The sequence below is a fragment of the Fusarium tjaetaba genome (genome assembly GCF_013396195.1).
Source record: "Fusarium tjaetaba strain NRRL 66243 chromosome Unknown NRRL66243_c0000313, whole genome shotgun sequence".
Classification (NCBI taxonomy): domain Eukaryota; kingdom Fungi; phylum Ascomycota; class Sordariomycetes; order Hypocreales; family Nectriaceae; genus Fusarium; species Fusarium tjaetaba.
The window spans coordinates 66,960-92,255 of NW_023501509.1; the positions used below are offsets into that span (position 1 = coordinate 66,960).

At 47.1% G+C, this 25,296-nt stretch overlaps 9 protein-coding genes across 9 annotated transcripts; 5 read left to right on the forward strand and 4 right to left on the reverse strand.

Moving 5' to 3' along the window:
• Positions 1–760: 760 nt before the first annotated feature.
• On the forward strand, positions 761–5,056 carry FTJAE_12042 (monocarboxylate transporter 2; the record flags this gene model as incomplete). Its single annotated transcript, XM_037345050.1, has 5 exons — positions 761–1,010; positions 1,058–1,240; positions 1,293–2,213; positions 3,073–3,550; positions 4,417–5,056. 5 exons carry the CDS (start codon positions 761–763, stop codon positions 5,054–5,056), a joined length of 2,472 nt encoding a protein of 823 aa, XP_037200923.1.
• Positions 5,057–7,411: 2,355 nt separating this feature from the next.
• FTJAE_12043 (uncharacterized protein) lies at positions 7,412–7,797 on the forward strand (the record flags this gene model as incomplete). Its single annotated transcript, XM_037345051.1, has 2 exons — positions 7,412–7,424; positions 7,481–7,797. The coding sequence occupies 2 exons, from the start codon at positions 7,412–7,414 to the stop codon at positions 7,795–7,797; spliced, it is 330 nt and encodes a 109-aa protein (XP_037200924.1).
• A 383-nt stretch (positions 7,798–8,180) lies between these two features.
• FTJAE_12044 (uncharacterized protein) lies at positions 8,181–8,807 on the reverse strand (the record flags this gene model as incomplete). The annotated part of the gene is made up of 1 exon (XM_037345052.1): positions 8,181–8,807. One exon carries the CDS (start codon positions 8,805–8,807, stop codon positions 8,181–8,183), a length of 627 nt encoding a protein of 208 aa, XP_037200925.1.
• A 4,136-nt stretch (positions 8,808–12,943) lies between these two features.
• FTJAE_12045 (uncharacterized protein) lies at positions 12,944–13,927 on the reverse strand (the record flags this gene model as incomplete). The annotated part of the gene is made up of 1 exon (XM_037345053.1): positions 12,944–13,927. One exon carries the CDS (start codon positions 13,925–13,927, stop codon positions 12,944–12,946), a length of 984 nt encoding a protein of 327 aa, XP_037200926.1.
• A 345-nt stretch (positions 13,928–14,272) lies between these two features.
• On the forward strand, positions 14,273–16,184 carry FTJAE_12046 (f-box pof7; the record flags this gene model as incomplete). Its single annotated transcript, XM_037345054.1, has 2 exons — positions 14,273–14,283; positions 14,693–16,184. The coding sequence occupies 2 exons, from the start codon at positions 14,273–14,275 to the stop codon at positions 16,182–16,184; spliced, it is 1,503 nt and encodes a 500-aa protein (XP_037200927.1).
• Positions 16,185–16,836: 652 nt separating this feature from the next.
• FTJAE_12047 (nonribosomal peptide synthetase) lies at positions 16,837–17,881 on the reverse strand (the record flags this gene model as incomplete). Its single annotated transcript, XM_037345055.1, has 4 exons — positions 16,837–17,071; positions 17,211–17,356; positions 17,498–17,810; positions 17,868–17,881. The coding sequence occupies 4 exons, from the start codon at positions 17,879–17,881 to the stop codon at positions 16,837–16,839; spliced, it is 708 nt and encodes a 235-aa protein (XP_037200928.1).
• An 81-nt stretch (positions 17,882–17,962) lies between these two features.
• FTJAE_12048 (benzoate 4-monooxygenase) lies at positions 17,963–18,981 on the forward strand (the record flags this gene model as incomplete). The annotated part of the gene is made up of 4 exons (XM_037345056.1): positions 17,963–18,045; positions 18,098–18,234; positions 18,321–18,578; positions 18,638–18,981. 4 exons carry the CDS (start codon positions 17,963–17,965, stop codon positions 18,979–18,981), a joined length of 822 nt encoding a protein of 273 aa, XP_037200929.1.
• Positions 18,982–19,500: 519 nt separating this feature from the next.
• Positions 19,501–20,988, forward strand: FTJAE_12049 (citrate synthase; the record flags this gene model as incomplete). Its single annotated transcript, XM_037345057.1, has 1 exon — positions 19,501–20,988. The coding sequence occupies one exon, from the start codon at positions 19,501–19,503 to the stop codon at positions 20,986–20,988; it is 1,488 nt and encodes a 495-aa protein (XP_037200930.1).
• A 596-nt stretch (positions 20,989–21,584) lies between these two features.
• Positions 21,585–23,816, reverse strand: FTJAE_12050 (acid phosphatase; the record flags this gene model as incomplete). Its single annotated transcript, XM_037345059.1, has 2 exons — positions 21,585–22,065; positions 22,117–23,816. The coding sequence occupies 2 exons, from the start codon at positions 23,814–23,816 to the stop codon at positions 21,585–21,587; spliced, it is 2,181 nt and encodes a 726-aa protein (XP_037200931.1).
• Between the last annotated feature and the right edge of the window lie 1,480 nt (positions 23,817–25,296).

Sequence of the window (25,296 nt, forward strand, 5' to 3'; positions counted from 1 at the left end):
CTGGATAACCTATCCAAAAGAGACACAATGCTTGTTTCATAGTGGGAGGCTTCTTGATGTGGCTCACCTACCATGCTACATTATCCTTGCGCACCGCGTAACCGTCGTAACGCCCGACACTAGTTCCATTGGCAAAGGTTGATAACAAAGGAAGGTAACATCCCAGGTTGTCAAACCTGAAGCCAAGAAACGAGATATAGCACGATATTATATGTATCATGCATGAAGAAGCTTACGTTCTTAAAGGCTATCATGGCTCGTCCCTGCGAGCGTCAAAAATGTTCTTCATTACAGAGGAATAATGCTTTATAAAAGCCCTCGTTAGCTAGATGTCCTATGCTATTATTAGACCTTTCAATAACAAGTGATTTAATCTTTCAAGTCGTTATACTCTGTTACCTGTTGGTCCACCTACTGACCAATAAACCAAGACCGTAGTTCACCTAAACCTCAGTGCTCTGATCTTCATAGTCTTAAGGGATTCTGCTCTGGCTACTCTCAAGGTGTCATTCCATTTGTTAAGACCCGCCGTAAACCTCGGTTCCCTATCCCCGCGTTCATTACGCCATGCGCATTTCCTATTGGTTATGCCAGCCTCGGCTAACCATGGTGATCCACTTCCCGCTCCCCTACCTAGAGAAAAGGAAAACTTAGGACCTGAACACTAAGAGATAAAAATATTTAGGTAAATCTAGCTTAAACTTAGGTGATTCTTTACTAAGTTTATCTTAACACTATATATCGAGGTTTATCTATCACCATGAGCAATAGAGAGACCCTGGAAGTACCCAGGCAACTCGAGTCCCACGAGCTCCATTCTTGGCCAGGCCCAGTATCGCAACCAGCTGTCTCTGAACCTGCCACCCGAACGTTACCGCAGAACCCTGAGGTCGACCGTGAAGTATTCGCTGAAAATGATCACGAGATATCACAATTAGCCCCCGTAGACGGAGGGATTGCAGCATGGCGACTACTTGGCGCAGCATTCGTATTTGAGACTCTCCTATGGGGTAGTTCTTTCTCCCTTGGTAAAATTACTCCGGTTAACTATCTGTAGGATTTCCCTTGTCTTTTGGTGTGTTTCAAGACTACTACTCGAGAATCCCAGCTTTCGCCAGCAGTCCGTACATCAGTGTCGTCGGCACAATAGCCTCTGGTCTTGGCTACATAGGAGCTCCGTTCATTCTGCCTTTTATCCAGAAATACCAACGATGGCGACGGCAGATGGTCTGGGTTGGCTGTATGTCAATTAATTTATTGTCGATCTCTGACTAACGCGTTTCGCTGAACAGGGCCCATTTGTATCGGCGGACTTGTAGCTGGTTCTTTTGCCAACACGCTCGGGACTCTTATCCTGACGCAAGGTGTCGCCTATGGTGTTGGGTTTCTTATTCTTTACTACCCTATTCTAATGATGGTAAATGAGTACTGGATCGCTCGCCGCGGAATGGCATACGGCTTACTTTGTGGCGCATCTGGAGTTTCTGGCGCTGTCATGCCGTTCGTAGTGCAGGCACTCCTCTCCAAGTATGGCTATCAGACGACGCTCCGCGCTGTTGCTGTTAGCCTAGCCGTTCTCACAGGACCTCTGATCCCATTTCTTGACGGCCGATTGCCTCCCTCCGCGCACGTCAATGCGCCGAAAACAAATTGGTCCTTCTTCAAAAGCCCTCCCTTCTGGCTATACTCTATATCCAACTTATTCCAGGGCTTTGGGTACTTCTTCCCTTCATTGTACCTCCCATCCTTCGCCACCTCTCTCGATCTCGGTGAAAGGTCTGGGCCCGTGCTTCTCGCCGTCATGAGCGTATCCCAGGTCACAGGGCAGTTTGCCTTCGGATATCTTTCGGACCGGAAAGTACCACTTGATGTACTTGCTAGTACCTCTACGCTGGTGGCTGCCGTGACGACTGTTACTATGTGGAGGCTGGCAGATTATTTCCCCGTCCTAATCGGCTATACCATCCTTTATGGTTTCTTTGGTGCCGGCTTCACTGCTATTTGGGCAAGGATGAGCACGACCGTCACGGACGACGCTACGGCCGGGCCGATCGTCTTTGGCCTGCTCAACTTCGGCAAGGGTGTTGGAAACGTGCTCGCTGGCCCCATCGGCGGTCTACTTGTTCACAACAGCAGTGCCCTGCAACATTCGTCTGCTGCCGAGTCTCTGAATGCGTCGTCGTATTATTGGGTTATTATCTTTACTGGGTGCTGTATGTTTGCGAGTACGTCTACTATATTCCTGCGATATGTAAGGCGTCTTTTAGGAATCAGTTCTGGATGGAAAATGTGGGTTGTTTCTTAGAGGCGGCCGCTCTTGCATGCGCTTTGAAGTTGACTAAGCCATAGAACCACCTTACAAATTGCTGAGGCGGCCGTTCTCAAATGCCATTTAGGAAGGTCAGGTGGTATAAATGGGCCAGAAGTGTAAAATAAAATTCATCAAATATGAGGATCTTGAACATGGGATATAGAATGCCGATGCGCGAGCCATAGCTTTTGTATTTACATATCAAGCTCACTATCAATTATATATTAAATGAACCAAGTAGGAAATAGAAGTCTAGGGGGCCTAGCTTAAGTAATTTAATTATAAATGGCTGCCTTGATGACTTGTGTTCTGCCCCTTTTTGCTTATCTAAAGTACATTGTGTTCAGTCAGTTGAAAATCTCCGGTTATATCATGCAGGCCGGCCGCCCGAGTTCATGAGCCAATCAAAAGGCTATGAATTCTCAGCTGATGAAAGATGCGGTGTACAAGTCGTCGCGTCAAATAAATCCGACAATAGGCTTAATATTATGCAGTTTCAAGTGACATCGGCCCGGGCCGAATCCTTGAGTTTAGAGTCTAGTCTCGCCAATGAGACCTAGCAGAATCGAAGAATGTCAATGGTTGCCACTAGTTATCCCAGTCCACTTTCGTGTCTTATTTAGGACTGGAACTTTTGTGAGATCGTTATTTTTACCTGCCTGATTGAAAATTTGAGAGGGAACCCCAGTAGCTCCTGGGTATAAGTAGCCAAAGATCCTCCCTCTTGAAGGGAGATGCAACAGCTCTTATCTTCTGTCAAGTTTCATTCCCATTCCATCCCTCTTGTCCTACTGTCATGCGGTATTCAACTCTATCCACCGCCCTTTTGGCTCTGATGCCTCTCGGTGCCCTCTCTGCAACCCTACCGACCAAGGAAGCCTCATCTCGGGAGGTGATCTTCGAAGAGCTTCAGGAAGGCGGTGTCCTCTTCCGAGCCTACGCTCCAGACAACGTGACCGACGCCCCTGAACAGGCACCCACCCTCGAGAAACGAGGTTGCAACACCGGCGCAAACTTCCCCTCCAACGACGCCATCAAACTGAAGAACAACCTGCAAAACAGTAACCCTGATCAGCTGTCCAACCTTCCTGCTCGAAGCATCCTTGAATGGTCTCTCGGTGATGCCAAGATCTGTGTTTTTAACAAATATTTCTTCGACAACACCCATATCAAGCGGTGGGAAGCAGGCTGGGTCACTGGTTATATCAAAGACTCTTGCTGTGGTGGTAACTCTCAGTGGTAAGTCTTTTTTAATTACCCTGGCCTATCACGAGCTATTTCTCTAACCTATGGCTGTATTTATAGCTACGGTGGTACTGGTACTTGCCATGGTGATAGTGGATTGTCCCTTGCAGCTACCTTACTCCATTCAGCCCGCGATTGCCCTAGCTAGATATTCCTCGGAGGACTTCCTGTTGGTTAGAACTATAAGAATAGAAGAGCTTGTTATATAGGTTAATTGTACTATCGCAGTTACCGACCGATTTCTAAACCTCGCTTTACTACTTTAAAAGATTATATTTAGATACGCTACTGCGTAGTTAAGCTCTCTAGTTCTGATCTTATTGAACTAGGTTTTCTGTCAGAATAAGCTCGGAACCACAAGTCTCAACTACAAATGACACTTCTAACTCGCAATTGTGAGCTTACCCACGGTGAACGTGACTGAAGTGGGAACAGTAGGCATGGCCTTGTTCGCTATAGTTTGGCCGACAACGAGGCTGATATGGAACTACATGATGGAGTATAACTGCACAACCAATAGAACAGCATATGCACTCAAAGCTGAGTACTGGTCGATGGATGAATGATTTTTCCCTTGGAAAATTGCGTAGATCTGCCATTGGCCTTATATTCACATGTACTCCATTATTCATCACTGTTCTGTTCATTTGTCCGCACGTTGAACACCCGTTCAAAAGACCCTCAATGCTGTTGTAAGAACGTTCAGCATAGAATCAAAGCCTTGGAAGTCTAAGTATAAGAACCGTCTCAATCGCCCTGCAGTCATCTTCTCATCTCCCAATTCAGTATATCAACTACCTTTTTCACCCCTTATCCACCGAGTTCCCTCTCCAAACAAAGATCACAAATATCCCAAACAGTCGACATCAGACCAAAGAAATGGAGTCTTCTAAGTCCAAGGGTTGTCCTGAGAGTCGTAGTAGCGTTGGGCGAGACGAGCTCAATGAAATCTTTCAGGTCGATGGTGCTTGGGGAACCGCCTGGGAGGAACCAATTTGGGACACGAATGGAATGGTACTTGTTGATGCCAAGCAGTACGCCGCCTTTTTGGAATGGCAGGCTGGGAGTCATGAAGGTGAGTCTGCTAACTCCTCACTTGAGCCTAAAGGTAAGTCCAGCGATATCTGCGAGAAGAAGGAGAATACCGACCCAACCCAGCTTGAGAAGCAAGAAAGCAACATCCATTCATCCCAGCATGATGCTGAGGATCATACTCGCGATTCACCGAGTGATGACGAAGCCCAGGTATTGTGCGAAGAGTTTGAGAGCAAGATGGACCGAGTGGGCATCCCGCATGAGTTTCGACACATTCTTAAGCACCCAGAAATGTCACAGCTCATCGATAATGACATGAATCTCTTCAAGGTGGCCAAGCTCGTCAAGTTCGTCGACAAGAAGGATGATGACATGAAGTTCTTCAAGCTGAGCCTGCTCCTCGAGAAGATCAAGGAGATAGAGGACGAGAAGAGACAGAAGAGCTCACACAATGGGAGAAACTAAGAGGCTAGAAGCTGTGAGTAGAAGAGCTCCAGACAATGCGAGACGCATCTCCTGACTTTGCCTCTCTTGGGGGTCAAGAAGCTGTACTCCATAGGTGTAGAAAGTACAGCTGTACCAAATACTGCTAAGAGCAACGATCGGCTGGTCTTACATTGGAGACTCCAACTTGATCGAGGCTTCCAAGCTGCTCAGTATGACAATAGATTGTTCTCATCACAAAATGGAAGAAAGGAGCCTCAAATGGGTCACAGAGCTGAAGAGTAAAGAGTCCAGGACTAAGGAAGGATTGGTTTGGAGTTTATTAGCGGGTGTTTTGTTTTTTCTTCTATTTGTTATTAGTAGGACCAAATTGACATTGTACAAACTGAGATTTCAATGATGTGGTGAAACTTTGCTTGAGTGATTGAAACTTCTTGGTTAGCGTTTCGAAATTATCTGAAAGTGTGTGAGGCGCGTGATCTGAGCCATCAGCTGTGGGGACTATCAACTCAAAATAACACTCTTATCAAAGTCAATCATATCTGAACGACAACAACTAGGCCAAAGATTTGGTAGCTTCCACTTTGGAGCAGAACTAACCGACAGTCAGCTACGTAGCGGATAATCTACGTCAGAGAAGCAACCTCTGGAAGTGCAACTAAACATTCTTTTCATGATATGGGGTGTTAATTGCGATTAAAATGAGTAAATGGCCCTGGTTGACTTCACCGAACTTTCTTTGTTACCTACCTCACCTTCTCGTGATGAAGTGTTCCACCGGTCACGCTACTGCCAGCGCCCTTTTGGCTTGCTGCAGATACTTCAGGTCAGGTGCGCGGTTTGATTCAGGTATTCCACAGATGCCAGTCAATTTGCAGAGCGAGAGAAAGTTGGCAATCTCACCTGGAATGCAAGAGCTCTGCCCTTTCATTCATCTTCACTCTCGCTTTCACTTCATGCAAGTCCCCTATACTAATTTCCCCTTCTCGCTTCGAGCTAGGCATAAACAATTTTAGGAGGGAGAAGGGAGAAAGCACAGAATACAGCTGCACGATTAGGCATGATATGAGTAGTGATTCAGAAAGTGGTAAGAAGTGGTAGCCTACATCACATTCAGAGACGCCCCCTATCAACGAGGACTTGAATGTGTGCGATGAAGATCACGAATGCTTCAATTATCCGACCCAGATTGCCTCGATATCATTAGGTCACTGAAGATATCACCTCTCTTACTGTATAAGATGACTGCCATCAATGCATCATTCTGAGACCAATGGCGCATTCAGGGAGACCACGGGAACGAAAAAAGCGCAGTCTATCAAAGACATGGGATCAAATGCCGATAGTATCGTCTTTGCGCCAGTCTCCGCATTCCTTCCCCTATTTGATCCACATATCCGGGAGATACAAGCCGACGACAGCTGAAGGGTCAGGATGCGTAACAGTGACTCTATTTCAAGTTCGCGGATTGCATTGTGTCAGACAACGCATCTCTTCGGACTCCTGTTCCTAGCGTCTCAGTTTGCAGAATTTGCATTACGGATGACCCCTTGCATACACGGCTTTTACCATCGTGTGGGTATCCCGAATGATGAAAACAGGGAAGTCGTCCTCTTAGTTACGGAGTAGTTGCTGATCGAAAAGTCTTGAGTGTTTGAGGCCCGACAGCTGAAAGCCCTATTACTACATTTGGAGGTGTGCATGATGGCGGTCAAGAGGGGTAGTGAGACACGGGAACTCCGTAATCTGATAACTGAGCGGAATGTGAACACGGATGATCAGAAAATGGTAATCCCAGTGATAGAGTGTAGTAGAAATCTCCTTGTGCTCTTTCGACTAGTGGCTGGCGCCGGCTGAGAAGTCGAATCACCTTCGTCTGATAAGGTGACAAGTCATAAAAATCATACAAGCTAGGGATGAAAGTCGAGATCCAGGCCGTGTCTCATCGTGCCGTGTCTCGGGGCGCGACGAGCGTAGCTCCGATCTTGGGCAGGGCAAGATAAAACAGCACTTTCCACCCGATCTCTGCTCGTCATGGATTCAGGGAGGATGTCTCTTGGGTTGCATCTCTCGCTCTCATCGGCCGTAACCAGAAACTGCCGACGCAAAATTCTCGTATCTGCGGGGTTTAGTTACCGCATGAGACACTCTGGCATCACGGCGGCATACTCACATGATGTCATTGGATTTTCAGCTGAGACAAGATAGCCACCATAGGGACAAAACCTTGGAGGAGGTAGACGGCAGAGCTTCTAACATGTGTTATCCCGAGGAATATATAAGGCTTGGACCACCCATCCTCTTTGACTTTAGAAATTCTCTTCCTCCAAACACCAATTTAACTTCAAACAAGTTCCAACTGCCCAAAGAGAAACCATGAGCGCAACAGGTACATCAAGCAATACATCCGGCCCTATACTTGTAGATACTAACCTTCTAAATTAGGCACAGTCCGCGACACCAAGCACGGTAGCATCGGTGAAGTCGAAGCCGGCAAAGGTGTCATCACCAGATACGCCGATGGCCGACCAACCCGCTTCACCTTCAAGACAAAGTTTGATCGCCCCCCGAGGCTCCAGATTACACCACTCTTCATTGATCCAAAGTCAGCATTCAAGCAATTCTGGATCTATCACCTTGCTCCTTCTGGAGACCAGGCTGTTGACGAGAGTGGCTTTTACCTGGGATGTTGCGGCGAGACTGGATTGAGTATCCAATTTGAGTACCTTGCTACTGCTATCTACACGGTTGGGGACGATTGAGGGGCGATGAGACCGAACTAGGTTATGGTTGATGATGAGGTTTGGTAGAGGGGGCAGGGGGGAGTATGAATCATATCTTTGTTACTTGTGAATTCAGGTTGTATTCAAAGGATGAAGAGAATATGATGAGCAAATGATGACCACCGCCTTTGCGACCCCGTTGACGAATCGGTGGCTTCGTGCTAGAGCCCTCGAAAGACATAAAAAGTAGAGATACACCGTAATACCAAGCATTAAAATTAAAGATAATCAAGCAGGGAAAATACACAGTACGAATAGAGAGCCTACAATAAGCAATATTTGGAACGTATGAAGTTATGGTAGGTATGTAATTGCATTGGAGAAAATATCTAACCATCAATATATATCTAGGCATTGGATAATCAATCGATCTTGATATTGCAGAAAGAATCCGCGATCTCGTCGACATGTCCACTCTCAGTTCCCTCCATAGAATCAGTCTCCTTCTCCTCAGGCTCTTCGACCGATGTGTCTCGCTCTAGCTTGGGTAAAAACTGCTGCAGATGTTCAGGAGCCTCGGGTAAATCGAACTCGAGCCAGTGATAATGACTCGCCAGCACCTCCTGGCGTAGCAAGGGATCCTGCATGGGGCGCATGTACCTAGACACATCCATATTTGGCTCCAGGAGATTGGCGTGCTCCATCCAATCCTCCACATCCATCTTGGCGAAATGGAAGGCTTTGGCCACATCGGGCGAAGAAAGAATGTCCTCGATGACGACGATAGCAAGGCCGACTCCCCAGATTTTCTGATCAACGGACCAACCATTGGAAGACTCTGCTCCGTAATCAAAGCCTTGCAGCTTGGCAAGTGCTTTCTGGAGACCTCGAACTTTATCCTGCTCAGTAAAGGAGTCCCGGGCAATATCCCAGAAGATTGGATAGCACACCCGGAAGCCATGTAGGACGTGAATGTAAGACATGCCGTCGAGAGATTCCAGAGCGGCAGTGGCCAGCTTTAGCTTCGGCGAAGGAACCTGGGTGCTCATGATGAATTGTCGTTGATTGAAGTGATGAGGTACTGCGTCTTAATGGTTAGTCTGGTGGCTTAGGGGTTTGAGGTCTTTGAAGATGGATGATGGAACTGTTAATGGCAGGTGAAAGTATCCTATTATATAGTAAACCCTTGGCCACGGAAGACTGAAGGATATAACCTGTGTTCAAAATTGCTAAATGAGATTACAAGAACACACCTAGTATTTAGCAGCAACTCAAGTCGCAATGTACGGTCGGAGATGCGTTTACGAGTTGTGTTCGAATTTAGTATTTGTCCCTATTGCTAAACATTGTACATAGAGGCTTCAGGTTTTCGGCGAACAGTGAAGAACCCCATTTCTGTGTGTTTGAAAGAACGCCATTATGTTGTTTCTGTTCCTTTGTTCCATTGAGTGTCCGTGTGAATAGAGTCATCATGAGCTACCTGCGCTAATTTCAGGGCCCCCCTGCTGCACAATCTTAACTAATCTAACCCAGTCCTATTGGTTGTATACTTCTACCATGATCCTGTTCTTTTTATCGATGTCGGTCCCCTTTACAATCCGATACTTGCGCAGAGGAGTCTTACGCAGATGGGGTTTTTTGTCCTGAGGCGGATTGTGGAGCAGGATGGTACTGCCTTCGCTAATTATAGAAGTATAAACAACACTTTTTAACAGCCATCGCGAATTAGTATGGCTGTGGCCCAGAAGAAGAAATTGAAGTTGCGCGCGTGTCATCTTGCCCTACTAAATAACTCCATGTCATTCCCAACAAGTTCGCGCCTCTCAATGATAGAGAACGATGTCAATGGGCCCCTAGAAGAAACGGCAATGATAGCGGGGGCAATAGGGATGAAGAAATTGGCATTGCCATCATAACTTCATAAACCTGCCACATGATTTTTGTGTGGACATAGTCCAAGAATTATTAAAGTAATGGGCGTCAGCATGTGAGAGGATAAAGGTTCCCAAGAACGGCAAAGATGGAGCTATTACTCGTATTCTGACTAAATGGCGAATGGCTCAGTGAAATAAGAATCGTGTAAATCCTCGACCGTCTTGTTTCAACTGCCTTCTGGTGCCGCCTCTCTCGAGTGACAGATCTCCTACCTCTGGGTTCATCGCGCATCGACTTTTGTTAGCTTGCGATTCTTTTGTTCCTTGTAGCAGAGATCAAAAAGCCCAGTTCTGGAGTATATTAGAAAGTGATGACATAGTCCCCTATAATATACTTTGCACTATTACATTCTGGTGCTGTGCTTTATGTAATCCGTGCCGATTAGCCGTTGCGCAAAACCTAATCCTCTTCCCTATGACATAGTACTCGTCATAATCACCGTAGGCACGTCATTGCTGACAGTCCCTAGCTGAAAGATTCCCAAGATCAGTAGTGAGAGCTGTATATAACACTTTGCAGAGCTTCTTCTGATGTACTTACTCTTCACCACCACAAGACCCAGAGATTAACCTTACGCCGTCCCAGCAACATAAGAGCTCAGCGACAGTCATAATGCCCGAAACAAAAGACAAAGGAGTAAGAATCCCCAGTAATCTACTCAACAATGGGCATTCGCCTAACTAATTTACTATAGGAAAAGAAGGATCAATCGGCGCCGCCGCCTCAACCCAAAGATGCACACGAACATGAAGAGGTTTGTCTATTCAACTACAGGAGGTTGTTTCCCCAACGCATGAGTAACAGTCTTTACAGCATCACCACGGCAAAGACTTTGCAAAAAGGGCAGGCCACGCAATTACCTTTGGTGCAGGTGCCACGATTGGATCAGATGCCGTAAATGGGATTATTAAGAACCTGTAATAGCAACGACTTGGCTCTGTCATTTTATTGGCCGTTACGATAAGTTGACTATATTCAAGCGCCACGAACTTGTCGTACAGACCATTTCAATAAAGAAAACATTAGTTCATATTCTACGGGTAACTACGGTGACAGGGGTATCTCATCTACGCTCCTCAAGATCCGACTTGCTTCCGTCATAGCCCTCTTCTTTTTCGTCCTCCTTCCATCCCCAAATCCTTCCCCCAAACTTATAGCTGCTCGTCTCGGTCTCGCGACGCCAACCCCCGAAATACTAGTCATCTCAACATCAGCCGCCCACTGCGCAACCTCTTCCTCCTCCTCCTTTATCTCTTGATCCAATGTTCTTTCAACGTGCGACCCAAAGGCGAATATCCGCCCGAACGAGGTAGGGAACACCTTGTGCAGAAACAATCGAACTGTTAGCAAGCATGGCGCAGCGATGCTGACTGAACTTTCTATTCCGGCCCAAACCATTAGGTCCATGTAGTCCCATGTGATATTGTTTGAGTGGCCGTATAGAACGTTGTAGCGCATTTTGAGACAGCTTGCGACGAGGACGACGACTCCCAGGCTGAACATCAAGACAATACCGAGTTTTCGGCGGAAAGTTGATTTCGCTATCAATGTTAACTTGTATCTTTTAAAATTGCGACTGGACATACTTTTCCATATGAGTGGTATTGGAAGCACCAGCACCACGACATCAAAAACGATGTTGGTGATGTTAATTGACCACTGCAACTTGTTCAAGTCCATGCACCAAAAGTCGACATCTTCTCCGCCAAATCGATCCCAGTTCCATCGTATCGGCGTGCATTGGAAGATGTTCAGCGACATGAAAACGCCTGTGCTTAGACTTATGATAAGAATGCAAGCCCAACACAGTTGGCAAAATAGTGTATAAACATGACACAGACGGATATAGAACAGGATTATTGTGACTTTTGTCATTCCGAGAAGCAGAGTGTAGACAGGGCAATCAATCCAGAACAGCTTGTCAAGTTAGCTTACACCATCAGATAAGCAAACAGTGTATGATACCTTGAGTGCATGGGATAGATCACCAGCGTTGACCCACCAAATATCCTGCCCAAATGCCGACATCAACGCTGCATTGCATCAGCCATTTCCTCAGCGCATCGGGATAGTTTAATTGGCCCTTACCATGGTGTCCAATGCCAAAGTAGACAATGTAAATGACGAAAGAAGTGAACGACAGCCAATCTTCAGGCGAAATCTTCCTGACAATGAACAGCTTTGTATAAACTCGAATGACTGCACAAAGAATGCAAAGAATGTGTATCGAAAGGTACGGCCAGGCGTCATTCCGTCGATCGCGTCGTGGTCGCTCGCATGTTTGGTCAAGATATCGCAACGAAGCTGTCACAATCAGTCAACCTATGATAGCCAGAATCCAATTGAAACCACTACGTACCAAAGACTTGTGGAATCTCGCAATGGCTCTTCAAGCAGGGTATCAAGTCATTTTGAAAGGTAGCGGAGGCACAAAAGCAACTCGGCTCACTGCAATCGGGGCTGACCGACGTGCGAAAACATATTTGCTACCAAAGTCAGCAAGAACTACTACAAGTCCGACTGTTCACGAACCGCGCAATCTGGGAGACTCGTTTCGACATTTAGCCCGTTCACGCCCGTAAAAATCAGCAAACTAAGCAGCGCAGTTAGAACGCCTGGCCTCATCTCAAGAGGCGCATCTCAAAACGGATATGGAGTTGAAAGAGAACAGGGAAGTTCAAAGGACCAGGGCCAGGGAACGGGGACACAAAAAGGAGAGAGGGGCGATGCAGATCGTTTTAGTGAGACAGTCCCAGTGCATGTGACGGAATCGATGCTTCGGCAGTGGATTTTCCCAGTTGTCGATCCGGTCAAGCGTCATAGGTAGCCGGTGTCCAAATGTCTGAGCGCACCCGTAACAGAATGTCTATTGGAGCTGCGAGTCCAAAAGGGTTCAACTACGATTGTTAGCTCAGGAACAGTTTCTCGCGAATGGTTCGAATTATCAGTTGCGATTGGTCGAGAAAGTTGCACTGCCGATGAGAACTGAGTCGTGGCGTTGCTTGACTTCGCACTTGGATCGCTAGACCTGCGCTAATGGGAATGGCTCGAGTCATGACGATGACACTTCACGTGGGAAATGCTCCGAGGCACAAATCATGTGCGCCATCAGAGAAATAGTATTCGGTAAAAGAAGATCCAATATTGGTTCAATATGTATTCTAAAAAAGCAATGGTCGACGTGTTCTCAAGCTATCGTTCTACATCCAAGTCTCGGTTATAACTATCTACTCCAAAAGGTTAGAACTATCTACTTCAAAAGGTTCTGCTTAGCCGCGTCCATCCAAAACTGCGCACGCCATCTCGCTATTTCCGCATTTACCGTGTTATCTGCGTCCTTCAAATCACTAGCAATCTCCACAAGACGTCGTGACCGGCCATACCCGGCACACTCCTCATCGTAGCGCTTTTGCACTTTCTCTTCGTGGCTCAATGCGTTGGCAAAGGCTTTCTTCTTCTCTTCCACAGTGGTCTGTTCCTTAGCGTACTCGGCCCTCCTTCTTTCAGCAGAAAGTGCCAGCTTGTTGAGCAACCCTTCCAGAAGCTCCGCCATACGTGGGTCCTTGTTTCCACTATTGTTGGCAGCCTCCAAGTCCTTTACCTCCTTATGTAGAGAGCTGAGCTCTTTTACATTCTCTCTAACATTGTTGCCCAAGAACTCTTGTTTTGTGTCAGTTGACGAGAGAGCTTGCAAGACGTTAATTGATCTTCGAGAGTCCCATAATTTATCTTGTATGTCTTCAGCCTCTCTCTGTATGGCTTTACTCTTGAGTTGCAAATTCTGCTCTCGCATGCGTGTGACTCCTAGTTCTGGCCAGTTTGTAATAATGGGACGTCCTTCAATCGGCAAAGTATTCCCCTCTTGATCCATAAAAGGCGTCAACTCGTCACAGTATGGTTGCCAAGCTAGAATCTCGTAGCCTGCACTGTTGAGTTCCCTGCAGGCTTCAAGTGCAAGCTTGTCGCGGATTGGTCCACCAGACCGAGGATTTTCATCGGTCGCATCACTGAGGATAGGGTAATTATATACCACCCTATCAATGACGACGAATTCATAGCTACCCTTGGTGCCTGCGTCTAAATTAGTAGACACATACCACCCGGGGCAACCCCAAGGGCCCGAAGGGGGTGTCATCCGCAAGGCAAGCACATCGGGCTCATTGTGGTACGCAAGAGCCATGTGTTTAATGATACAATCACTCGAGAGCAATCTGGGGACTTGATTGGCGTTCATGGTAAGTCTTTCTGTAGAAATTGTTGCTACTGTGTGTGTAGTTGAGTGTGTAGTTGAGTGTGTAGTTAAGTATATAGTTAAGTATATAGTTAAGTGTATAGTTAAGTATATAGTTAAGTATATAGTTAAGTATATAGTTAAGTATATAATTAAGTATATAGTTAAGTATATAGTTAAGTGTGTAGTTGAGTGTGTAGTTAAGTGCGTTGCTGAGTTTGGAAGTTTGTGTTGTTGTAGGTTAAAGAACGAATCGAGGATAAGCAGATGCTGGTGTACTTTATATAGTCAATCGCCGAACAACCAATACGCTACTCTGCAATGAACAAATAACTAAATCAAAGAGCAATGTTCAAGAGGTAGGCTGGTACTCAATCGATGACCTGTATGTTCATCTATGAATAAAATATGAGATCTTGATCTCATTGTCAATCCGCTCTGAGTTGAACAGAAAACTCGCCGTAGCTTGTGGAGCTCGTTGAACGTTAGCCCTGTCCAATAAAAGATGTCCAGTCGCTTAGGTGCCAAAATGAACCATGGCAAAGATCCACAAAAATAAACTGAACATGCCCAGGTCTTTTTGTCTCCAAGGACAAAGGCCCTAAAGTTTTCCCCGCCGCGGAACAAGCGGCATCTCAATTACTCCGCATTGTTCGAGTAAACACTAGACAATATCTACACCTCATTCAACACCACTATAACTGCATTTCCTGAGGGCATGCCGTTCTTTCTCAATTTATCCAATGAAATCTTGCTTACTGTCTTTAGACTCTGCAAGACTACAGAACGAAAGCAGCGGAGCGACACCATCTCCCAGCTGAGATTGACCTGCCAGAGGTTTTACCAGCTGTGCAGCGATTATGCTGTTCGGCCCTGCGGCACTTTAGACTTCAGCCGTCCTGAGAGTGTTAGGTTATTTCGCCAAGTGCTTCACAATCCTCGAATCGCAGAAGGAGTACCGGAAGTCAATGTGCGGCTACATTTCTATCATCCATGGATCGCGGCCAGTCTTGACAATTTCACCGCAGCCGTCTGGTCTGAATGGATTCAACGAAGTCAAATGTTTGATGACATAATTGAAATCAACTCAGGCGGTCAAATTACATTTGAGTACCTGATTAAACGATTCGCCAACGACATTCAGATCCATAACGAATCAACAGAGCCTTCGATAACACACAACAAGGCGGCCCAGACAAACTGGACGGACGGTATTCTACAACGTGCCTTTGAAAGGTATAAGGAAAGTTATGATTCGCAGATGCTCTTGCATGGGGGCGGCGCCTTTGAAATCGGGATAGCTGAGATGTTGACAAGGCTGCCAAACATCCGGCACGTCATGCTCCATGATGGCGTTCTCACAAACAACTATGATCTCGGCCGCAAGTTCGATCCAGTTGACGAACAAGACACCTCAGCTCAGGCTGACATCCTAATCCAAGTCCTTACGCGGCCAATGCTATGGGAGGAAGCACGCTGGATCCGACCAAACGAATTCATCTGGCCTGGGGTTCCGACGAGACTACTCGTCGATATTCCTTTAGCCCTAGGCGCTGTAGATTCACTGCTCATCGATCATCTCTCCATCCATGTATCAGCTGCGCCGGATTACATGACTCTGCAACTTAGAAGAGATGAAAAAGACAAGTTATCAGATGCCATCAAACGACTTGATCCAATACAGTTCAGCTTCCGGCCACGGTGCCGCAGCGGTTGTGGCCCATGGATTAGAAATGAAGAGGATAATAACACGATCAGGACAGCGAGTGAGATGGAGGTCATAAATGAGTACCTGGGTGCAGTCTTCAACGCTGGATGCATCACCCATGCTGATATAAATCTCGGCGAGTTTTGGTACAGCCTGGGGCTCGAGTCCATGCTCGCTGCTCCGACCTCAGTTGGCATCGGATTTGTGTGGCCACCGAGCTCTAACTTGCGCTCCATTCATCTCATCGAGATCTCAGTTACTACTACGGAACTTAAGGCGTTAGCTACAACTCTCGACGTTGAATCAGAGATTTCGCTCTTCATGGTTCACATCAGAGTTGGCTTGTGGCGAGATGCTCTCCAGGCATTGAGAAACGGCCTCCGTGATCCGCGGTTGGTTTCTATCAGACATCCGATGGGCGGTGAAATTCGGAATCTTTCAGGTGATCAAGTCGAGTCAACCTTTAACTCTCAATACACGGCGGAGGGCACAAAGGCTGAGTGTTATGCAATGGGAAGAATGTTGGATAATCCACTGGATGTCACTATATAGTTACCAGACAGCTTTTGAGAATGATCTTTGCCTATATATATGAGAGAACTGGCAGACGCGTCAAAGTACCGAAGCTATATCTAAATTGTGTTTCATGACAAACTCTATGCCCCTTCGGCTGTACGTTGGCCAACACCACAGTCGCCTCTCCCTCCAAGCGATAAAACGTATCGATCTCTTCTTCAAAGACCTTTAAAGCAGCTCGACGCGAAATAGTCCCCTTCTCAGTGAGTGGGAGAGGGCGCTTCGGATCTGCGAGAATGATTTAATCCCTTCTCAAGTAGTCCCTCAGCAATTGATTCTGATCTGCTTGGTCAATGATATCTCCAAAGCTTTCCGTCAGCCCCTGAATGGTCTCCGCGTCTCTTGGCATATCATGTCTCAGCTCTACCATCAGACAGGCAAACTTCTGCCCGTTTCCAATCTGTAAAGCATGTAAGCACTTAGGCCATACTGCATAGGTTCAGGGTCACTTACCATGACACATCTTTTGACACTACGATGAGCACAGATCATGTTCTCCGTCTCAATGGGAGAAAACTTCTGCGCATCTTCTAAACAGATGATGTCGTCGTTTCTACCCATGTAAAGCCAGAGGTTAGGCTTTCTCGGGTGTTTGATGAATAAATCTTTGAAGTTAAATTCATCAACATCAGGAAAAGTATCTGAAGACTCCCTGATGCAAAGCCCAGTGCTCATTCTTGACAGCAAGCTGCTCAAACAAGCCCTTCTCGATCTCCGGGTACTCAAACCCGGTGTACGGATGGAACGAAACCCACAGGAAGTCTTCCTTGTCCACCAACATGTCACCCATGTAAAGGCCTTCCGTGGTACCAAACAGATTGTGAACGCGTACTACCTCATTCACCTTGGCGGCGAGCTCTGCGCTAACAGGACCTAGAAGAGATTTTGTCAACTGAGAGTTTGGCGAAATAAGTTTGGAACGTACCTCCAGCAGCTCCGATAAACTTCGATCATCTAAGCTTCTCTAGTACTTCAGGGTGTTGGCCCAGTTCATTGACGTACACAGGCATGAAGTGCCAAATATCAATGTTGCCGTGGTCGGCAAGTGACGCAAGCAGATTCATGTCAGGGTGAACGCCTACGGGACCCATGACGCTATGCGTGTCAAAAAGGAACGTCGCAAAAAGGTTCATGAAGATCCCAGGACCCTGTCTTCAACGTCAGATACACTTCTCCCTAAACCGTTGTGCCTGCCAAGACTTACATGAAGAAGTACACAAGGGGAATACAGTCTATCACCCTTTTCATACAAGGTCGCCCACGAACGAGCGCCGTCATCACCCTCAAACGGTCGGTAAAATACGAGCGGCGTCCATGGTAGCAAGCAAGCCGTTATTGAGATAGATAGGCTCCGGCAGTCCTGTGGTACCAGATGTATGGAGAATGCAGAACGTGTCACCCATAGCTTCGTCGTAGGTCTTGATGTAAGGATAGTTAGGTGAGTTAGACGCGTCGAGGAGTTCAGCGACAGTGGGAATCTCTAGAATACGCAGTTCTCGGGTCTGTTGGATCCTTTCTACCAGATGATACGGTGGGTAGTCGACGGGATGAACCCAAACGGAACATTTTGTTGCTTCGAGAAGACCCAAGACAGCTCCGATGCTGTTACCTGGTGACAGAAAGATATACTAAGCTGCGTCGGGAGTCGTCAAAACAAACCTTGGAGACATCATAGTGGTAGTTTAGCGTGACTTACTTGGTATCCCACTTTGACACAGGCCAAGTTCAGCAGAAAATAGCGGATTACATCTTGTATGGTCAGCGTCCACCCTCTACTGTATAAGCCAAAGAAACTTACGTGGTCCGAAGTAGCCAATCGTCTGGAACGACGGTTCACGTAAGTGTTTTGCGAGACTATCTTGACTGGTATGTACTGATCTTGCAACTAGACTCTTGTCCTTTGACATCACCGGTGATCTTCTCTTCAGCGAACCATTCGGGATGCTCGAGCATGGCTCTGATCTGGTCAAGATCGACAGAAGGCCCGGGTCTTACGTTTCCATGATGAACACTCTTGCGCAAAGGAGTTCCGCGTCTCTACTCTCGGCGTATTTTCCTGGCTGAAGCCTCATGCACATCACCTGCCTGATCCCTTCTTACATAAAGTAATAGATGAAGTAATAGATGGGCTTCAGAACCTGCTCGGCGTGACTTCCGCCCACGTCAAGGAACGCATGGTCGCAGCGCAAGACGATCATGACGATTGGCTTTCACTTTTGCTCCGAATGCGCGATGAACACGGTGGGTTGCTCAAATTTGAAGAGATTGCATCCGAGTCCTTGACCTTGTTCATGGCGGCCATTGAGACTGTCAGCAACACCCTCTTCGCCATGATGTACTACCTCGCCACCTCACCCCTTCGCTATAAAAGTTGCAAGCCGAGATTGACTCTGTACATGTTTCTGCCACAGTAATGCCGTTTTCACAAGTCCGGGCTCTTCCATATCTTGACGCTGTGCTTAACGAGGCAATGTGTTTGCACAGTGTTCTCGAGATCGGTCTTCCACGGGAGGTTCTTCCTGGATCCAAGGGAGTTCATTTAGCCGAATTTTACTTCCCGCCTGGCACGGTTTTGAGCGTCACAATCTATGCTATTCACCGGTCTAAAGATATTTGGGGCCAGGATGCTCATGATTTTCGGCCTGAAAGATGGGAGAAGCTATCGGACCGCCAGAAAACAGCTTTTATGCCTTTTGGTCACAGTCCGGCAGCGTGTGTTGGACGTAACCTAGCAGAAGTTGAGATGAAGATGATTGCGGCAACTCTGATATAAAGATACAGTTCTTGTGTGATGGATTCGCGAGTTGAATCCACTGAGGGGACTACGCTTAAGATTCTTAAATTTAACATTGGAATTAAAAGGCGGTGATGAAGAGAATTACTAGTAGGTCTCTGAACTCGATAGATAAATTACTTAATGATATACAGTTACTTGTCTGGAAATGACTTGTTTTAATCAATATCTCTTGTCAGAATTGTAGGGTAAGTAGCAATCGCTAGGCACAGAGAGCAAAGTGACTTAGCTCCTAACTGATAGTACAGTAAAAGGCTGCAATTAGTGTTAGTGTCAATGTAGCTCCACTCCCGCTTCAAATGCCGCCAAAACCTTCTGAGTCTGAGGCCGAGGTCTCTACTAAGCAAGTTCCACTTATCTTATCGTGCCGAGGTAGGCGTCCACGTGACGTGTCATTGACGCGTTTGCTTCTGAAAACCAGTTCAAATCATCAAGACTCATCGCTTATATTCATCAACCCGACATAATCACTTTCCTTCATCTTGTATCATCTTAATCATGGTTTTAGCACAGAACAAAGGCCGTCGCGAGACGCTCACGGTCGTGGACAACAGGACAAACCAGACCTACGAGATCCCCATTACTCACAATTCCATCCCAGCGACGGAATTCAAGAAGATCAAAGCCGAGCAAGGCAATGATCGCCCAGAAGATGAGACTACGCAGGGTCTCAGGGTGTTTGATCCCGCGTACATGAACACTGCTGTTGTGCAGAGCAAAATCACATACATCAACGGCCTAGACGGCGTCCTTCGGTACCGCGGATATCCGATTGAGCAGTTAGTCGAGAAGAGCAACTTTCTCGAGTCAGCGTATCTTCTCATCTACGGAGACCTCCCTACCAAGGCGCAGTATGATGAGTGGCAGGGAGAGGTGATGCATCACACGTATATCCATAGCGATATCGAGAACATGTTCAAGTCGTTCCGCTACGACTCTCATCCCATGTCCATGTTGAGCGCGGCGTTTGCGACACTCGGAGCTTTTGCTCCGGAGGCCAATCCCTCGCTTGCGGGACAGAAACTCTACACCAACGCTGCGTCGGGTAATATGGAGTCCCTCAAGATGCTGGACAAGCAGATTCTTCGAATCCTCGGAAAGGCTCCTACTTTGGCGGCTGCGTCGTACAGAATGCGACAAGGCCGACCGTTCAACCGCCCTGCACAAGGCTTGTCGTACACTGGAAACTTCCTGTATCTCCTGGATAACCTATCTGAGCCCGAATACCAACCTCATCCTGTTCTCGCCAAGGCCTTGGACAAGCTCTTCATTCTCCACGCCGACCACGAAGTCAACTGCTCCACTGCCACGGTCCTCCAAGTTGGAAGTTCTCTAGTCGATCCCTATAGTGTCGTTGCTGCAGGATGCGCAGCACTTTACGGCCCATCCCACGGAGGAGCTTCCGAGTCAGCCATCAGAATGCTCATCGAGATCGGATCCCCCGAGAACGTCCCCGCCTTCATGCAAGCCGTCGAGAGAAGGGAACGCGTCCTCGTAGGCTTCGGCCACCGCGTCTACAAAAACGTCGATCCCCGCTCAACAGCCATCCGCAAGCTCGCCGAAGAAGTCTTCGAAGTCACCGGCCGCAACAAGCTCCTCGACACAGCCCTCACGCTCGCCGACTACGCGCGCAAGAGCGAATTCATGCGCAGCAGGAACTTGTACCCCAATGTGGACTTTTACTCTGGTCTGATCTACCAGGCCATGGGATTCCCGCTTGATTTCTATCCCGTTTTGTTTGCGGTCCCGCGATGTGTTGGTTGGTTGGCGCACTGGAGACAGATGATGCTGAACAAGTCGGGTGTCAAGATCTGGAGGCCGAGACAGCTTTATGTTGGGGAGGGTGAGAGGGAGTACATTGATACTGAGGATCGAAAGGAGAAGCCTGATGCTACGGTTTTTGACGCTCCTGTCAAGGTTGAGCATGGAGGAGAGAAGCAGAGAGCTGTTCTTGCTGCTCGTGCGGGGCTGAAGAGCAAGCTGTAAATCGCAAACCATAGTTGGGATTTCTGTGTATTTTATCTGGTACTTTGGGTTGGTAATCTCTGGCAAATTGCAAGGCTAGCATATTTTTTTAGCAGGTAGCTTTATCTTACGAATGTATTAAACTCTTCTTAAAACATAGATGGACATTACTCTTGATACTCAGATGAAAAGAAGCATCAACCCAACTACATATCGGCCAAGCAGCAGACCTGATACCATTGATATGGAGTCTGCTGGCCGTCAGTCTTAACTGTACCCTTGAAGAACTCGCAAGTGTCCTTCTCGTATCCATTGGCGGCTTGGTAGTAGTAGTTGGCGATAGAATAATCGCATTTTAAGCAAGAGAAAGGAGTTTGTGGTTCAATAGTTTAGGTATCGTCGCACTAACGTCAATAGCCTTGAGCGCTAAGGCTGACCTTGGAGAAGTATAAACCACAATACCCAGTATTCATTTTACTGGCCCAATTGGACTATCACTGACCAATTGGATGAGCTAATCATTTACAGCACTAAATAATACAGCAATTATCAGATCTGCAAAGTTTCTTTATAAGGTTAATACCTTCGCAAGAGTATTGTAGCTACAGGTACCAAGCTCAAACCTTGAGTGGCTCCCCGAAGCTGGCGCAATAGATATTGCAGTAGAGCCAGGCCAGCACCCCAGATCCGGAGCACTCAGAAGAACAAGACGAACCAGACGAGCTAGACGAGCTAGATGAGCTATAAGTCTTGTAATCCTTGCAGGTCAATTTCGGATCCTTTTTCACAGTCAGTTCGTCACCGACGAGACCATCATGACCCTGGATAAACTTCCAAGACAGAGTCGTTGCGTTGAAAACAGTCAACTTGGAAAAGCCAAAACTGGTCAAGTTACGGTGCGCTGTTATGTCGGGTATGGGCAAGGACTTGTTAATGGTAGCGTGGCTCTCGATATTTCCAGCAGCGCCGTTGATGAGATGAACCATAGATTGTCCAGGGTTCACCTCGTAAATATTCGTCTCACTATGGTTCTTGATCGAATGATTGTCGACCCAGCAGTTTCCTATAGGCTTGAGACGCTCATACCAGTGAACGTGTCTATGACCAATTAGCTTGACATACTTGACAAAATTGGAGGGGATGCCTTACCCGGCGATGTACAAATCAACCTTGTTTTTCAGGAACAACAGCTCGAAGGCCTCACGAAGGTGCAGATGATAGCTGGCGTTATCGTGGGAGCTGTACATGGGACGATGACCCATAATGATAACCCAAGGTGTTTTACACCGATCAACGTTTTTTAGATCTTCCCTCAACCACTGATATTGCTCATATGCCCTGTTTTCATGGATGGAACCCTCAATGTATCCAAAGGGCCCAGCATCAGTGACATACGTCTCGTTTCGTAAAGGGTGAGCTTTCCCAGACAGAAGATATGTCTCATCCTCCAGATCATCTGTCTCATACTCGTCATCTGTCGGGAGCGGTGTACAGGCCAACGAAGACGTAGAAGTAGACGTGAACGATTCCGTCTTAGTCTTGCACTTGGGCTCATCCTTATCCTTGCCCTTGCATTCTTTCTCTTTCTTAGCCTTCTCAACATCCTCACGGAATGTCTTGTCGGGACTGTTAGCATAGTCCGTTTCTGTATCGATAGATACGAAATGAACGAGGCCGTAGTCGAATGAATGCCAGAAATTCCCGACGCCTCCGGATTTATCACCTTGCATAGAAAATCGGTTCTGGAAAGCTGTGAAGTTGCGTTGTGAAGGCGGACATGAATAATATGTGAGCGTGGCGTTGGGGTTGTCGTTAGACATTGTAGTGTTCGTTTTGTTCTCATTGAGATATGACGATAGGACATATGGAGGGTTATCATGGTCGGCACACGTGACCTCATGATTGCCAGGGAGCACGATATAAGGGATCTTCATGGTGATGTTGTTCATCCACTGCTGCCAAAGATCCCAGTTCGATTCATAGAGGACGCCGACATCGCCACCACGAGGACTGCCTTGATTCGGGATCTCGTGGAGCGGAAGAGGTGTGTCGAAATACTCGGGATTGGTGTCGTTGTTGGGCAGAGAACTGTTGCTGCCGTTATAGCAGACGGGCCAATCCGTGAGGTTGCACTGTACGATGCCAGAGTACCAGTCATCCGCGTAGCTGAGATCTCCACCGTGCCAGACGAAAGCGAGGCCTTCCTCATCATACATGCTTTTGTTCATGTAAAAGTACGATCCATTGGCATTGGTATATCCCATATCATTGTTAATAGCAATACTGAATTGAGATGGGTCGCCTGCAGCTTGGGCAGTTGTAAAGCTCAAAACAGTAGACTCGGTTGTACCATTCGCAGCAGGGATCTGGTAGAAATAGGTTGTACCCGGTTGAAGATGCTCTATCTGCACGTTGTGAAAGAATTGACTGCACTGGGTCATGTGCACTAGAGAGCAGGGAGGAGTGCGGTCGTATGTTTCGGTTGAGCCGATAGCCACCTTGTTCAAAGCAGTACGACTGGTCCCCCAGTTAACCAAGGGTGCCTGACCAAGACCAAAGGGCGTTTGGTAATGGATATTGATGCCAACAGTGTCCCCTCCATTCTGGGCAGGTATGTATGACAGTGAGATGACATTGACGTTGTTGGTAGCATTGACATAGCCAGGACGTACAGCTGGGGGTTCAACCAGACGGATGAAACCAGTGTGGTTGGCGTTGCCATTTATCGTATGGTCAACCCAATCGCCGATGGGGATATCAGGTCCATTGTATGGGTATGTCTCGTCCACAGTAGGTGCTGCTTGGGTAAGCGCAGCGAAAACGCCAGCGAAGAAGTAAGGCGACTTCATGGTTCGTTGAGACCTGGGTATGGAACCTTCAAGAAGACGACAGCAATTGATTGAGGGAGCAGCCAAGCCCGGTTATGCTTTAATACTGACCGAAGCGACATAACCACGCCCGCTACGCTATGAACTCGTGGAATTGAGTAGTGCCAGCCACTCGGTTCCCTTGACCAACGAGAGCATGTCTGTTTGTATTCTCACCAATTGATTAGTTTCAGAAGTATACGCTATCGGTGCCACTCAATTCCAAAAATGATCTTCAACTCGGCACGGAACGACGGGACAACCCCGCGCCTTCACTAATCTGGGTATAGCACACGAATTTGGGGATAGCAATTGGTGACAGATTCCCGTTATAGCTTGTCACAGCGGCAAGTATTGAAGTGGCAGCGAATATCGCCGTCTGATTAGCTGGTTTACGCTGGCGAAGGTCTCCCTTGCATGCGCCAGAGATGACTATCGATATGGTATTGGAATGTCAGCCAGCCACAATTGGGTCTCGATTGGCCTCTGGATAAGCTTATCTTATCTCGTCCGAGCTGAGATTAGATTGCTAGATCCGAGATTGAGGGCCGGGGCATGAATAACGTGTGCCTCTGTTGGAGAAAGTCAGAAGCGGGAAATTGTTCAGAATCGAACCGATGAGAATACTTACGGATTGTTGAGAAGGAGGAATTAAGCAGATAATTGGTATCTTGTATGGCAATTAAATATGCAGTACAGTGGAATTTACCCAATCTCTCACTCACTCACGCTTTTCTTCCCTCACATAGGATGATCAATTCACTTGTTTACTTTGACACAGCGTTAACTGTTTACTCACGGCCATCGAGGATCGCATTTAAGCTGGTCATAATTAATTACAGTGTCAAACTCCATGTACCTCATCGTTGCTCGACAAGTCTGTATTGTCAGAATAGCTTAGTGGCCTGTCTAGTCCTGGATCATGGGTTACCCTGTATTGGCGCGAGGTTATGAGTTCTTCAACCAGAAACCGGAAAATGGTTAACCCGACGAGCGCCTAGACTTTCCTTTGCCCCATTAACGGGTCTTGGTGCAGCTTTTGCCTGGCACTGATTGTTTGCGAAAGCATGTTGGCTACAGAAAAAGAACATAGGGGTCACCCAGCGAAAGGTAAGGTATTAAGATAATTCTCCTGAGAAGTGAACTATCTGGAATTCTTAGTGGGAAAGACTCTGGACATGAGGACAGCGCTGTTATGGCTGCTTTCAAAGGAAACACCCGGCCCCCACTCCTCTAACCGGACCTCATAACAAGCGCGACTCAACAAAGTGTAATGCCGCCGCAAGTACACAGGATTTCATTTCCCAGCCATGAATCAATAACCTTCCGAGGAAGACTATTATTTCAACTCTGCCCACTTTCAATACGGTCTGAACGGCAGGCACAGAGTTTGATGTCCTGATGACAAGCACCCTGAACATGATTGGTAGGCTGCCAGGCGTTTCAGATACTGCCGGTTTTC